We start from the raw sequence: 16,405 nt of genomic DNA, 5'->3' as shown, positions 1-16,405 counted from the left end.
CATAATATGAAAGCCATATGATGCCAACAATTTATTTGCAATAAATATCCAAATCCACAACATTACTTTTAAGGTAAAAAAAGAAACAAAACAATTAAAGTCGTACCAGAGGTCAACAGCTTTGGAGCAGATGTAAACCAAAGACCGAGGTGCTGTGACAAAACAGCATGGAATTCCTTACAGTATCAAGAGTAACAATGACAAAGGCAGTCAGTCCATAATGAACATGCTATAGCCCTATTAAAAAAGTCACACACACACACACTCACAGACAAAAGCATGGGTGTGTGTGTGTGTGTGTGTATACACACGTATAACCCATAATGTTTGAGACAAAGACATTCTTTTTTTAAAATTTAACTCTGTACTCCGCAATTTTATATTTGTAATCAAACAATTAGCATGTATAAATGCGCAGATTCTCAGCTTTTATTAAAGGGTATTTTTAAACATTTTGTTTCACCATGTAGAAATGACAGCACTTTTTATACACAGTCCCCCATTTCAGACACCATTGTGGAGTGCAATGCCAAACCATGAAGAAATATGTCTTTGTCCCAAACATTATGACACTCACCGTATATATATATATATATATATATATATATATATATATATATATACACCAGGCCATAAGGTTGAATATAAAACATTGCCAATTTCCTATTTGCAATACAAAACATATTCTGTAGAACAGAACTTACAATGCATATTCTTTTGTCATTTATTCCACAATATATGTATATACTCACATTACATATATTAAATTGGCAACAATTAAATAAAAATTAATTCTACTGTCTTTTACATGTACAACTTTTTTGTAAGGGCATTTTTGTCAGTGTGGATTTCATATGTTGCTGGTCCGTGCACCCAGAGTCAGGTCCCCCAGTGTGGAGAAGAACTGCTCCATCTCCTCCTGCAGGACGCGGTTCCGGTTCTCCGCGTCCTCCCGAGCGCGCTCCGAGTTCCGCAGCTTGATCTCCAGCATCCTCTGCTTCTTCCTCTCCTGGTCCATCTCGTGCTCCAGCTTCTCCATCTGGACACACAGGGCTGCACTTGACTCCTCCAGCCTGCAGGGGGAGACCATGAGCATCTCAACCAGGTGTTTCTCACACATAACATGACATCTATTTCCTGGGGAAAGTAAAGAATTCTCCAAGAAACTAAGGTTCTGAGAAAACTCTTAGGTTCCAGCATGGTTCTGGACCACAGAACACTTTGCTAATCAATCCAGAAGGCATGTGACTAGTGAGCCCTGATTTAAAATTCAAGGATTGGAATTTAACTTTCACTTACAATGCAAGATAGCGTCAAAGTCTATAAAATGTGTTTAAAATACAAAAATAAACATGACATTTCTGTCAGAGATGGCTGAGTGAATACTGAAGTAATGCCTCAGTTTAAACAACAACAACTTTTCTGAAAAGGATGCTGGAAACACATTTAGCTGTTAGTATAAATAGTAGATAGTATAAATGAAGACAAATTTGTTGCAGTATTCCACCCATTGAGTGTTCTGGTTAGTGTAAATCTCTGTGTATTGTGCTTTTTTGGATTAGGTTTTTGAGATTGTTACTTCAATCTTCAATTCCATGTTTGTACTTTAAATTACCAGAACTTTCATATGACAGCCCCTAATTATAATGTATAACTTTGAAAAGCAACCACAATCCAGCTTAACTGCTCTTTTTATGGTAAAGGAATGTCAGTCTTTCCACAAGACATTGTGTCTAAAGGCTATATCATGAGAATTGCACACTTGCAATTAGGTCACATATAAAGCCGCGTTTCCACCGCAGGAACTATACCCCGGAACTAGGAACCTTTTGAGGAACTCAGTGCGTTTCCACCGCAGGAACTAGGGTCTAAATTTAGTTCTGGGGGCTTTGTTTTACCCCCCAAAACGTTCCTGCTCGGGGGGTAGTACTTTCCGAAAGTACAGGAACCTTTTGGGTGGAGCTTGCAGCGCTGAACATTTCTGATTGGTCGAGTACTCGTAGCATTTGTGTTGTATTTATTTTCCGCCATTACCCGCCATGTTTGAAAATATGCAGCGGCAAACCAATTTATTTTCATAATAACTTAAAATCAAACTTGTATGTTATGCGGCGCAGTAGCCTACTTTTGGTTATAGCCTGTCAACGTCTTGGAATTATAACGTGTGCTCTTCTGTTCTTTTCTTGCTTTAGTATTCGTTTTATAAAATGCTAAGCATTCGTGCTGGGACAGCATATTACGTAGGCTACCAAAACATTCAAACGGATTAATTCGGTTGCTGAATATTTTCTTCCGGATTTTCTTTGTTAGCCCGTTGTAATTGACTCAAAACGTTTGATACAGTTATGTGAGGTATGCGGTAGTTCTGCATAATTAACATTGGTGATACAGTACAAGCAAACTGGAAATCACCTTCCGCACTTTTTATCCGGGTAAAATAACAGGTTAATTCTAGTAATCTTCCCTTTAGCTTTTTCAGACTGCCGTAATTTTACTCAATTTTACTGCCATTTTTCAATTCCACGAAAAGACCAGGAAGACTATGGACTCATTTATGGTGCATGGTTCGCATCTGGAGGGCACACTTCGCTGCTCGGCTAGCAGTAACTTCGAAGGAAAGCAAACGGTGGCTGTACCACTACTAATTTACATTTTCACGCAAGTCCGAGTTTATTCTTGTCATTTTGCGATTAGCCTATATGGAATTGACGACGAGAAAGTAATAAAACAGCAAATTGTTTACAACGTGTGCATGTTTTCTGCTGTTAATGAATGTGTTTGAGAGGATATATGAAAATCAATAAATACAAAAGTAACCATATATAGTCATTGTTGGTAACCCGTTGTATATATGTGGAATAAACCCCTCCGGGCTGTCCCGGTTATTAGAAAATAATGTAGGCTACTTCGGTGGTAGTATGGGGTTACAGAAGAAATCATATGACAGATGGACCGACGACAACGTCAGTGGGCTAATTTGCCTAATTTGCGGTACTTTAGACCCCGGTGGAAACGCAGACAACCATTGGCTGAAGGAACCTTTTAGTTCCTGGTAAAGTAGTTCCTGGGACTGAAAGTTCCGGGTAATTTTGGTGGAAACGCGGCTTAAGAACAGAAAATGAATGTCAGCTCTTTCAGCCCCAATGCAAACCACAAACATTTCGAGTAGGAAGTGAAAGTATGGCCCATGGTCAATTTCTATGTAATTTACATTAAAATAGATATGGAGCTTTTCAAAATGATTGGCAAAATCACCCATCAAGAATTTTAAGGGGCCTCTTAAAATTTTGTTTTCACACAAGCTTTCAGCTCCTAGGATTTAAATTATTATAGATGCATTTCTTGGAGGCAGGATCCCTGGCTCCTTACTTTCTAATCCGGGTCTCGTAGGTTAGCTTCTGCATCCTCAGCTCTTCCCTCAGTTCCTCCACCAGTTCGGTAAGTGCTTTTGAGTGGCCATCGTCAGTGGCATGAGGCATGGCAGGGTCGGAGGTCACGTCCCTGCACTCGCTGTGTCCTCCACAGGGGACACGGAGCTCCAGCCCTGCCTCGCTACTGTCCCCTGTCTCCGATGCCCTCTCTTCGGCTCCGCCCCGATCCCCCTCGGACTCCGGCCACTCCCCCTTCCCGCAGTCCGAGGAACCCGAGAGTTCGCTGGTCGAATCCGGCACGGAGATGTCACAGGAGGAGGTGGACCAGGGGGCGCTGGCCACACTGGGCACGCTCAGGCTGGATGAGGTCACATTGTCGTAAGTGGACAGTCTCTGGGATGACCCTGAGTCTCTGACCCGCTCCCCTGAGGAGGTACGGCGGTGTCCCCTCAAGGAGGACAGTCCATTCAACAGCCAGTTTCCCCCCGACAGGCTGGAGACGTCCACGGAGGAGCCACCCAGTCCCACTTTAGCTGGGTTGGGACGTGAGCCCGAGCCCTTGAAGGAGTATTTCCAGGTGGGGAGAGACTTCACCTGCTTGCTGGGGCTGACCACCCCTGTTCCCACTGCTGGGCTGGACCCCTCTGATTCCCCCTCCCCTTTGCCCTGAGGAACCAGCCTGGAGGCAACAATATCCAAAGAGGAGGAGCTTCCATTCAGGTCATCGGCCGAGTTGGCGCCCCTCTCTGTCATAGGGTATCCGTGGAGGTCCTCTTCAGAGATCCACCCCACTGTGCTGTGCTGACCCTGTGCCCTGACCTCCAGCTGTACCACTGGGTCCTCCCTGTCCCGGCAAACAAACAGCCGGGTATGTTCACTGATCAGGACAGTCATAAGGTGCTGCACCATAGATGTTCCTGCATGGAGACAACAGAAGCTAATAAAATCCACATCCACAGTAGTAGAAACTCAAGCGATGTTATATAAATTCCAGACTAATATGAGCAATACAGAAAGCATTAAAATTGATAAGAGACATATTCTGAGTTAGAATACAAATGTATAATAATAATAATAATAATAATAATAATAATAACAATAATAATAATAATAATAATAATAATAATAATAATAATAAATAGCTGAACAGCTAAACGTGCTATGCTGTACCTTCCATAATGGTCACAGGGTCCTCCATTTTAGGACGTAGGATATTTGGTCCAAACACTGTGGCTAAGTTCTGGACGCTCATTTTATTTTCATTTGCATGAGATTGAACTTCATCAAGGAATCTGCAAATTGAAGAGAAAAGCTTTGAAAGATTAAAAAAGAATATAGACTATTACAACATGTATTTTAAACCTAACCATGTGTATTTAGATATCATTGTGGTCTGTATAAACTTGATTTGTAATCTTTCACTTATACTACAGATGGACCATACCTACGTTACCTATACTCCATCAGCTAGCCAACAAGAAATACATACAATACCATATAAAAGGAAAAATTCCAGCTGGAATCTACACTGCATATCACAGATGTTAATCTCATTGTGATTGCCCAAACATGAAAGAGGTAGTACACCATGGAAGGCATGTGTGTGGAAGCAGGAGGCTGAAATATCTACACTCACCTTGCTTTCTTATTCATCAACCAAAACCTAGGATTTATTATAACAGGGGCAGCTCTCAAGGAACTGTCCTTGAATTACTTCTTGCTTTACAGCATGCAGATGAGCAAATTAAATCACCTTTGAATAAACTATTTGTTTCAAATGTATTTCATTATGTAATGTTTAATATTTATGAGTCTAATCAGCCAGGGAGGTCAATAGATTTACTGGGATCGGAAGGAAGTTGGAGGACTCACTTGCATATGTATTTCAGAAGGTTATAATTGGCCTGAGGAAGAGTTTTCACTTGTTTTGTCAGCTCCTGCATTCCCTGTAGGTAAATAAATACCATTATGTATACTTACACCCTGCATAAGTTGCTCATCCCTGTCAAGGAAATACATTAACACCACATCTTACAGTAGCCAATAGGCATTTATGAACTAGATCTAAATGCAGTGTAACACCAATATCAAAAACATCACACACCTAATGCAATGGACTTATTTTTGATAAGACCCCTTAGCCCCTTGTAAACAAAAAAAAATCACAAGACCTTTAAAACTACAGTCACAAATGGCACTTCCCCCTTACGTAAATGGCGCTGGGGCCTTTTCTGACTACATTCCCAGAGATGTGGACACTGTCGCTGTGCGTGGGTGACAGGGAAGAAAGGGCCAAGCCAAAGCATTTGTTCACCAAGATGTCATCTGTTATTGGATTCTTTCATCCGCCACGGTTGTATCACCCGGCTCGAGCGTCAGAGAGAGGATCACCATGTTAAGTAGAGGATATAGTGACAGATGGTGACACGTTAACTCTGGACGGTGGGCGGGAGAGACCGCTTGATCTCCAACCTCTGACATGCTCTCACTCACCTCTTCCTCATCCTTGCCAAGCAGCTGAGCACAGGTGAGAAAGTCCTGGTACTTGGCGAAGGGGACGACCGGCTCCGGAAGCTCGCGGAGGTACAGCTTCAGGAGGGACGCCACCGTGTGGACATCTGTGTTGCTGTGAGGAGGTCAGAGGAAGGTCAGCTTAGCACGTTCACGGAAAAAGCCACTGACATGCTAAATGAGATGCCATTTAGCCTACCCAGAATTCAAGATGAGACCATGTGTTAGTTTTATCTCGGGAGATGCATTAGCTAACGCAATGACTTGGCTGTGTGGCTGTTTGCCACATGTTACACAACCCTTCCCTTTTGGTTTCATCTTTAATATGATTTTCCAAAACCTTACATTCAACCTCCAGTTAATTCATGCACCCTTCACTATAAATATTATGAATATCCAATAAATCTTACTATCACATGCAGGACACTTGTGTGACAAAAAAGCAGCTGCATTACAATTTATCTCCCCATTGTTTATGGTAAAGAAATATCAATGTCCCCACACTTAAACTATGATTACCTTGGGATATTATTTTACATTAGTGTGAATTTCATCATTCCTAAATGAACAAAATATAATAACATTTTGTGTGTGTGACTAGCCTTCATTTTTGTTCACATTCTGGTACACATAAGTGCCTGTATTTTATATGCATTTTATATAGTTAACTTTCTGTTTAGGTTTCTGTATAAGATCTATGGAAAAGCATCTAAATTTGACATTGTTCATGCAGTAGTTCATGTCACATTAAACGGATATATGTAATTCACAATCCATGTCTTAAATGTACAGATAATCTGAGGCTTTGCTGCCACCAGACAGAAACGGAAGTTGGTGGAGTAGTCGCCTACCTGTCAAAAAGAGGTTTGTCCCCGCAATCAAAGGCGTCCTGTAGCTCTTTAACGAGGTTGGCCTGTCCGGGCATCCGAAAGAGGCCCTCTTCATTCAGACCCTGTTCCCTTATGAAGTCCACGCACTGTTCCACCAGCAGTGGAGCCAGCCGGTGGCCAAACTTCTTCTCGTACTGTACAGTGTCCTCCAGCCGCTGGCCGAATATCCCTGCGGGGACAAGACATGCGGGCATCTTCCACTGCACAGTTTTAAGCAGTGAGAGAGAGAACAAAAAAAAAAAAAAAAAAAACGGAAAACAAAACTGCTCACACCTGTGTTCACTGTCTTCCATTATGAAAGGTCATATATGCCAGTATACAATTAAATATTAAATCCAGAATATAAGTAATGGATTTTAGCCACCAAATACACATTTACAATGAATGTAATTTTGCAACAGTTGCCTATTGCAACCAATGCATTCCACAATGCCATTTTTATGATTAATGCTTGTTAACATTTTTAGGAAAAAACATTTTGCCACCGAAAGATCCAGCAAGAAATATTGCTTACCCTACTCATGTTAGTACACTGCTCATAAATTACAGGAACTTGTTATAATTCTTGGAAAAGTAGCAGAATTTCATAGAGGCAGGATGAAACTATAGCTTCCAAAGGAAATATATAATTTAAATAAATAATTTAATGAAAGTAATTTCGTAATTGCACGTTTGTTACATAAGCCGAATAAACTTCCGATAGGTAAAACGAACAAAATTAAATTATAAAACCGTGTCAGCGAATTTGTCTGAGCGTCATTGAGCGTCCCAACTGTGCGCTTTTGTCGCCTATCCAGTGCCTTAAAACCGCGTTGTCTACTATAGAGAAATTTAAATTGCCAATACCTAGAGATGTCTCACTGCATTGCCGAAAAGAACAGTCACCGTCACTCTCACCAGTCAGCGCACAGAAGCTGCGGTGCGCCAGCGAGCAAGAGCTGCAGAGAAGCAGGGTCCGAACCTCTGGGACCAGGTACTTTGCCAATTTTCCATGTCTTAGCACTGGTAGTTCCGCGGAAAGAATCCAACCCGACTCACGCCTTCGAAAAGGAGAGCGTCTCATTAAAGCACAGTGTAGGCTATGCCTTACTTTGGTCACTTTCTGTATGCCTAAACACACACAGCACAGCAGATCACTGTTGTAGAGACTAGAAATCACTAAAGGTGTCCGGAACGAGCGGTCCTGCACGCGGGTCCAAACGGACTGTAGCCTATATTCGCCTGTCTTTCAATAGACTAATACAGTTTGTTATTCTAGAAAGAAGTTTCTACATAGGTCACGAGCTATGGCCGAGGCGTTGCTGTTACCAATAGATTATGAATATAATTGAGGGACAGTTCTATTCTCGATGACTAGTGGGGTGGGCCTTGACGCATTCCGTGATCGCGCATACCCCATATTCCAATCCGCAATAGGCTATATCCCTTGAAAAAAACAAAGGGGATCCCTCATTTAACATCGTAAAGTCTTCATCTTGGAGCTTTCTAACGCAAAATATATATATTTTTTCTACAAAATAAATAAATAAATAAACAAACACACATGAATTCCTGCACACGCTTTGGAAAATTATTTCTTTTCTTAATTTGCAGGAGGCCGAGTCGGCACAGAGTTCCATAGGCTAATGTGACTTTACAAATGACAGCTGGAATGCCTCTCTATAATTCTTAGACGATTCCATTAATCTCAGTTATCATGACCGCTATTAATTCATTATATACATATTTAAGCTTCTGCTTCTTCGTATTGATTGTAATAAGGTTTATATTGCACGGGGCAATGGCATGTGGAGTCTTATTGGCATCAGATGACGCTATTTTTTAAAATAGGCTACTGTAGTGATAGTGTGTATGTTTGAAAGTGTTTTGTTTCAACACGCAGACAGTACAGCTCTGACAGGAGTTGATTTACATTTCGCGATATGGCTATAAATAACCCGTTCTTTGTAACATAATGCCTGAAAATCCAGACGTCTCGTCACACCAGCACTGTAAGCCTTCAGATATTTTTGCATGCACTGAACGTTATGCATTTTAAATGCACAGCAAGCTGTTGAATTCAGAGGCCAAGATAGGAATGAGACGAAGTGGGCTATATATGTATTATTGCCTATTTCAAACCTCATTTGCAATGCAAAAAAGCTTTTTTTTTTAGCACAGCAAATTCCACCTCCAACTGAGCTGCAGGTGATGTATGTAATATATAAATAAAGACGTAGTAGTGAAGCACATTGCTGTGCATAAACTGTGGGCGTGTATGGGAACACAAAGCACGGGCGTCAGCCAGTCAGAATTTAGCATTAATCCAACAGTCCAATAAGTATGACTTTTAGAATTTTTGTTTTTTAGTTTTATTCATTTCATTGTGTACCTCCTCCGAAGGGAGACCAGATGACACGACGAATGGCTTTGACCCAGTCGTCCATGTCGGTCTGAGAGTTAGCCATGAGCAGGAAGGCTTCATGACTGATGGCCGCTCGGTCCTTCTCCCCAACCCCACCTGCAGCACACACAGAGAAGGGGGATAGGCAGTTCAGACACATGAGGACATTCAAGAACATCGCACCATCCTATCAGCCTCTTTCTCTCCTAAACTGTAATGACTACTAATACATTACATCATACATTCCATAAGAAGCCTTTCCACCAGCTTCAGCTATGCATGCTGGGATAGAGCTAGAGGCTATCCCAGCATGAATTGGGCGAGAGGCAAGAATAAACCTTGGACAGGTCGCCAATCAATCGTAGGGCACACAGGCCATTGTCTCACACTGTCATACCAACATTGCCAGCAATTTTGAGTCCCCAATTAGCCTAATTTCCATGTCTCTGGACTGTGGGAGTAAACCAGTGTACCCAGAAGAAACACTCACAGACATGGGGAGGATACGCAAACTCTACACAGAAGGGTACCAGGCTGGGATTCAAACCAGGGACCTTATTGCTGTGAGGTGACTGCTGTTCCATCACCAAAATATAAAACTGCAAAAAGTAGAACATGCAGCATTTAAAATGAAAGCAACAACAATGACAGGATTCAATGGCATTCAAATTAAAATAATTCTGTGAAGCATTCTGAATAAATGAGCAATCTGAGTAATCCTGGTGAAAGAGGAAGAATTTTACTGTATCACGAGGAATCACAACAGTGGAGAATATCACACTCACATCTGTGTGTACCTTCTTGACCTACTGCTCATAACAAGCAACTCAAAATTGCAGATAGCCTGTTAAGAGTGGCAGTGACATTTTATAAATACAATATGTATGTCACCAGCATCGTGAACTTGCATTTTTGTTTGTATAGGCTCCTGTGAAAAATTTTAACGTGTCTGACAACATTGATGTAATATGTAATATGTCATTCTAAATGGCATGCTCAGCCCACAGGCAGAGACTGAATGCACAATGAAATTCAAGTCAGACATTTGGAGTGATGTTGTGCATATCAACACTGCACTTGCTACCCATGACTGATTTCATCACCTTATATGTTACTGATCAATGTGTTACCATTAATTTCAAATGTATTCAAAATTCTGGTAACCACATTCATACTGAATAACATATCTGTGTGTTTTCATAAGTCAGTACTGTGGACTGGAATTCCTGGTATGTTGATTAACTTGATCTGAAATACCCTCCATATTCGTTTGTGCTCTTGCTTTACATAAGTCCTTTCCAATATAAATACAATATACAGTAAAAACACGCCTAGCAATAAGACTACAGATTAGTACAAATTCAAAAGTTGCGAAGCAGAGCACTTTTTCTGAATTATTAACTGCATTATATACTTAAAATATCCATTTAATAAAGCTGGCATTCGGCACTGGCATAAAGCTTGAATCAAAAGCTTCTCAATCTGTTTTCGAAAAAAAAAAAAAAAAAAAAATCCCCCAACCATCATTCATGTATCTGAGACAGCTGTCTTTAGGAGGCAGGGCAATTAAGCATTGAGCCTCCCTGTGACACCATCTGAGACGGCCTGGCTCACAGCAGGTCGTCTGCTGTGACTGTGCAATCGAATGCTAATGTCACATTTCTGAACAGCCTCCGGGTAACCGGTGTCACGTCTTTCACCGAGGACCCGAAAGCTGATGATCCTCCTTCTCACAAACAAAGATAACGATCCGGCACACCGGAAAAAAATGAATGAGCCGCTCTTATTTCCGTTTTCAGTTTTTTCCTTTTTTTTTTTTGCAATTTCAAGAGCTGCTTTGATCGATGAGAAACCACTAATGCAGGGTGACTTATAATATAAAAAAATACAACAGTTTATGAGAGCAACCATTCTATATGCAAGTCGCTTTTATTTTCGTCAGAAGCCAGAGAAATGCTGAGAACATGCTGGTGACAGGTACAGTACACCCATCAAAAAGGTATGAAAAGTGGCTAAAAAGGTCCTAACACTTAATAATGTGGTGGTATCCTACAGGTATATTCACTCATACCCCTAGCCAGCAATACATAATTCATTTTTTCTGCTTGTAAATGGTATATATTTGCACCCAAATAGAACATTATTGTACTTTCATGGTACATTTGGGAAACATGGTCCTTAAAGAACAAAAATGTTCTTCCACTGTACTTTTATTTCTGGGAGTGTATGAACTGAAAACAGAATTCTATTTGCCATTTCTCTCTCCAACTGCTCAATGGGCAATTTATCACTCTCACTTTCCAAGTGATTATATCATCATCACAATGTGGCACCACAATACTGCCAAGTGAAGCCACACGGTCCCCTATCCTGAAATAACACAAGGTCTCATCTTTTAATAACCATAATGACGTTATGACATTCGCTAAATCACCTGACACAACACAGCTCTTAAAACCATTTTCCTTGAACAGCACGATTTTCATTGCCTCTTTTTTTTATAGGTATCTTTAATTACAAGCCTCTTGTCAGTGGAAGCCAGATCTGTGGAGTTTTTGTATATTATATTAATTAACCCTTACTGGAACATGACATGACAATGACGAAGAGAAATGTTTATATGCTAACAGAAAATAAGTACATTTTGTGTTAAAAACGTGATAATATTATGAACCCAATTTCATGTTATTCTCTTTTGTCAATGCCAACACAGCATAAAACATTCTTAGGGATTTGTATTCCCTAAGAATTCTTAGGGATTTGTTTGGTAAATACTACAACATATATTGACAGCTACACAATGTCAAACCAGACAGACCCCCACATTTTGGTAGCACATGCTTAAAAAACAGTCAGTATGATGTACACATTTCCTTATAGAAATGAAGAAATACATTTACCCTTAATGTTTTTTGTGCCATGGGCCACAGACCACATACGAAAAAGCAGGATCACATTTTCTAATGATGTTATGATATAATTTTGTAATTTGATTGTGCACCACTAGATGGCAAAAATACATTGGGCCTCTTTAGTCTTAAAGTTATTACCCTTCACAGTGTTTCCAGCCTTGCATCTGTCTAAATTCCTTTTTGTTTTATTAGTGATAAAACGGTTACTGGTGTCATTTAAAACTCATGCCACTGTAATTGTGATGTCAAGCAGCTGGACAACAGCTTAGGGGTGGATCCTCGATATCCTGAGGCTGAAGGTGGTTTTCTTTTTCTGGTTTCATAAAATATACTTTTTTTCTTTGATATATGACCAGAAAAGCCAAACAAAAAAACAAACAAACATGAAAACGGTGTTCATTGAGAGTGAGTAATCTAATGTGAAGGCACAAACAGTGGGTCAAATTCTGCCATAGACATGCTGCGTTGATATCACGTGCTGTGTAATTTGATGCCAGAGCCTTTCAGAAGGTGAGCCGGAGCATACGATATCTTCGCGCTAAGTGCTTTTGGCAGACGTCCCAGCCAAACACACAGTATTCTCACAGTGTTCCCATAGCGCGGTGGCAATGTTTCCTTTCAGGTTCGCTGAAATGACTGCTTCGCCAAAACATGACAGTGAGGACTGAGTGAGGGGCATTCAGAGGGGCGTCGCCTGGATACAGAGGGACAGTGAGAAATTAATTTTAGATATGATATTAAGGTTGTGATTTTTTCAAGGGCACGTTATTAACGTTCGGGGGACCGCTGACGTTGGAATGTGGGAAGTCTGGGGGCCGACGGCACTCTGCGGCGTGACTAATGTGCTTTCGCTCTGTCAGGAGAGAGACGTGTGTGGATTTGCCAAGGCTTCTGATATCACGCTTTCCCAACTGATCACGCTAGAGTCCCCCTGCACTGTTTATTAGCTGATCCATTACTCGCAACTGCACAGCTGTGTGTGTGTGTGTGTGTGTGATTGTGTACATATGTATGTGTGCGTGTGTATATGTGTGTGTGTGTGCGTGTGTGTGTGTGCTGGGGGTGAGCAGAGTAAATTAAAATGACAGGAAAGCAAAAACAGAGACAGAAATATCAAAATGCTTCGTTTTCTGTTACAACTGGTCGCTGACACCTAATACAATGCGCTTTTTGCAAGGCTAGATTAATTGCGATTAATTGTGTTTTCTTGTATTTAAGACCAAATTGGAATACCTGGTTCTGTATTGCATGCCATGGAACATCTGAATAAGCATTTTTTTGGGGGGTGAGGCATGATAGGCAATTTGTTTTAATGTAATGCTTGGACAGAGACCAACAGTTACCGCCTTCCTGTCTAAAGAAATCATGTACTTCAACTGACACTCTTTGACTTTCACCCGTTCTCCACACAGGCTTATTTGGAAGTTCGTATAGGTTAATGCATGTCATTAGGCTTTCCTAGATCCCTTTGGCTTAATGAGGCTGCTCAGGCCAACTCCTCTCATAAAGTCTGTCCTGCTGATAAAGAATCAGGCTACAGTCTACTGCTGCTTTTCATCCACAGATTCACTTTAGCAGTGAGTTTGCTGAGAAGGGTTTATCGTGGTGTTTCTGTGTTTCTCTCCAAAGAAGCTGTATATCTCTTCTGATAAAGATTAAAACAGTCAAAATGCAGCTACGTCTCCTCTTAGGAAGATACAGACATTTCAATAAATAGATTTTAGAAAGAAAGCACTTTGTTTGTAAACTTAAAAAAAAAAGCACTCTGTGCGCTAGCTTTTTTCTATTCACGTAATCCAACACAGTTTTTAGAGTGTTAGAAGTTGTTTATATGTTGGTTGCTGGATGGCTCATTCTGCAGTGGTAGGCACAACTATTTATGGATATTGATATAGAGCTTATGGATGTGTTATTCAATGCTTACGACAGCTTCATGTGTCTTATGTAGTACCCTTCTCAGAAAGTGTTAGAATTATGTGTAGGGCACAGTGCTAGCACAGGTTAATCTCTCAACTCTGTCCCAATGTGCAGCACTTGACAAAACTACTTATTTATGATGTGGGCCTTAAACAGGTTGAAAAGGGTACTTTTTCATTCTTTCAGAATGTCATAGTATGACCTTGAATTGGCTCGGAAGCCAAATAAGGAGAGTTACCAAGTGGAAATGACAGAATGTGAATATTCAAGAAAAATGGAACATTCACTAGTTATTTGCCTACTTGCACATTTATTTTGAAAATACAGTCTTTCCAAAACTGTTATTTGTTTGATGCAGCGGTCATGTATAGCTCAATATATCAATTTCAGGCACAAACAAAAAAGTCACATCTGTAATGGCCCACATCTGCCAAATATCAATAATAGAAAAGGATCATTATCTTGTGGAGTGAAAGGTTGATGTGCTGTATGAGGATGGAGACCAGGGCAGCTGGTGGGGAACTTGACTTGTTCCAATTTTTTTTCTTTAGAGGAACACATGTAGATAATTAATCCACAGATTAACTGAGAAATGATGCTGAAATATATAAATGGCCTGACCAAATTCAGATAAAAGCCAGTATTCAAAAGGAAAATGACAGCTTTTGGCATTTGTTTTTGTTCTTAAAATTAATCTTATATATTTTTTGTATTCATTTTGTTAATTTATTTTAAATACAACACCCTGAGGAACTGACATTTTTATAAACTCTTTTTGAAATTATGAGAGAAAATTAGCCAGACTAGTTGGCATCTTTATATGTGCTGTACCAAAGCTGTTGGGAAGGTTGTCATGGATACAAGAAAGGTTAAATCATTTGTTTCTCCACAAATTTTCTTTGTGACAAATAACTCATAACATATTGATATTTACTTAAGAATTACCTTGTTTATTACTGTCTGTAATAACTCTCTCTTTCCCCAGTTTCACACAAATACACAGTTCACATTGGCCAGGCTCTCTAATTGTACACAAAAACTAGTCATATTAGTAAGTTCAAATAAATGGTTTCTTTCTTTTGTGCCCACCAGCTTGGGGTTGATCAGTATACTTTGTTTGATATCATTCAGGGGTAGACAAAGGTGGAATTGAATACCTTTAAATAATGATAAATGATCTTTTCCAGATGAACATGATTTAAAAAAGAAATCTGATTGGCTGAGACTACTAGTCATTTCTTTTGGCTGATCTTCAATTGGTTCTTTTTTGACTAGATGATTAGGCGAAGGTTCCTGTGTGCTCAAAGCACTGATTAGCGAGACAGGAGCTAGAATTTCTGCTATTCCCTTTCTCAAATAATGTTCTCTGGCATATCAGCAGCAGCAGTCTGTGCCGGCAATGTGACCATCAATCACGGCTAAAGAAACAATATTAAAGAAATACCTCACCACATTAATATTTTTAAATGTCACATTCTCCTAGACTAATCTCACTGAATGATGGATAATATCACTAGCTTGCATTTTTATAAACCAAATGAAATTACTTAGCTAGTTCCCTGAGCCCTTGCATTTTTATATAATGCTATTTTCTTAACTTGTAAAACTAAGAGTAGGCCTATAGGCCTACCTTATCATTGGCTGAAGGAAAGGCTCTTGTGAAACTGCTTAGCAGACTGCATTTCCACATAAGTTCATGTATGTTTATGGGAACACTTACTAAGAAATTTTAATTCTCATTAAATCTGGAAGATACCCTAATTGCACTTTGGGTAACTTTTTTCTACATTTACTTTGAGCTAACTTTGAGCTAAATCTTTGAACTGAGAATATCATATGAAAAACATGAAACTTGCTCAGTGGTGTATTGTGCAGAGTTAAGGACAAATTAGTTGATCATCTTTCTCCTCAGGCCTTATTGATTCTAGACACTGAAGTGATAAGTGACTGTAGCCACCATTTTTTCCTGTTTCATATGCTAAAGGAACAGAGACAGCAACAAAACTCAGTGTGTGATAAGAATGCCCTGGTGAGACAGGCAATGAGCAGCTGCCACACAGCCAGATTCGCTGCCCACCCATTGCAACAAAGATAAGCTAATTCAGGAAATCAATTAAGCCAGAGCAAAAAACACTCAAAGCCTGACCACGCGGGACCAGAAAAGAAAATACAGCGGTTTTCATTAGGGGACAATTGAGACAAATGAGGCTCTTGACCCGAAAACTTTGAAGTGGCTCTCTCTCATGCTGAGCTGGGGAGCGAGCAGATGGACGACCGGGGCGCTCAATTTTTCACAGCCCACAGTTAAGGTCATTCGCAACAGTGACAATACAGCCTCCCCTTGACAGAGCCCTCCCCACAAACGCCAGCTGACCTGTCGCTGTGGTTCACATTACCCCAGTAAAAAGCCATATTGGCAGG

General features: G+C 40.3%; 1 protein-coding gene across 2 annotated transcripts in view; it reads right to left on the bottom strand.

The window, feature by feature from the left end:
- Nucleotides 1–381: 381 nt before the first annotated feature.
- Nucleotides 382–16,405, bottom strand: part of si:dkey-191m6.4 (rho GTPase-activating protein 22) — a 29,181-nt gene continuing 13,157 nt past the window's right edge. For both annotated transcript variants that reach the window (XM_035399981.1, XM_035399991.1), the window contains 7 exons: nt 9,144–9,272; nt 6,734–6,941; nt 5,865–5,997; nt 5,244–5,317; nt 4,542–4,663; nt 3,370–4,288; nt 382–1,073 (listed from right to left, as the gene is read on the bottom strand). In XM_035399981.1, the coding sequence (XP_035255872.1) occupies nt 851–1,073; nt 3,370–4,288; nt 4,542–4,663; nt 5,244–5,317; nt 5,865–5,997; nt 6,734–6,941; nt 9,144–9,272 (1,808 nt within the window). In that variant the 3' untranslated portion in view covers nt 382–850. The remainder of the gene's footprint in view (nt 1,074–3,369; nt 4,289–4,541; nt 4,664–5,243; nt 5,318–5,864; nt 5,998–6,733; nt 6,942–9,143; nt 9,273–16,405) is intronic.

The sequence above is a fragment of the Anguilla anguilla genome, chromosome 2, assembly GCF_013347855.1.
Source record: "Anguilla anguilla isolate fAngAng1 chromosome 2, fAngAng1.pri, whole genome shotgun sequence".
Lineage (NCBI taxonomy): Eukaryota > Metazoa > Chordata > Actinopteri > Anguilliformes > Anguillidae > Anguilla > Anguilla anguilla.
Note: the sequence above shows the minus strand (reverse complement) of the source record. Positions and strands in the feature narration are given on the sequence as shown.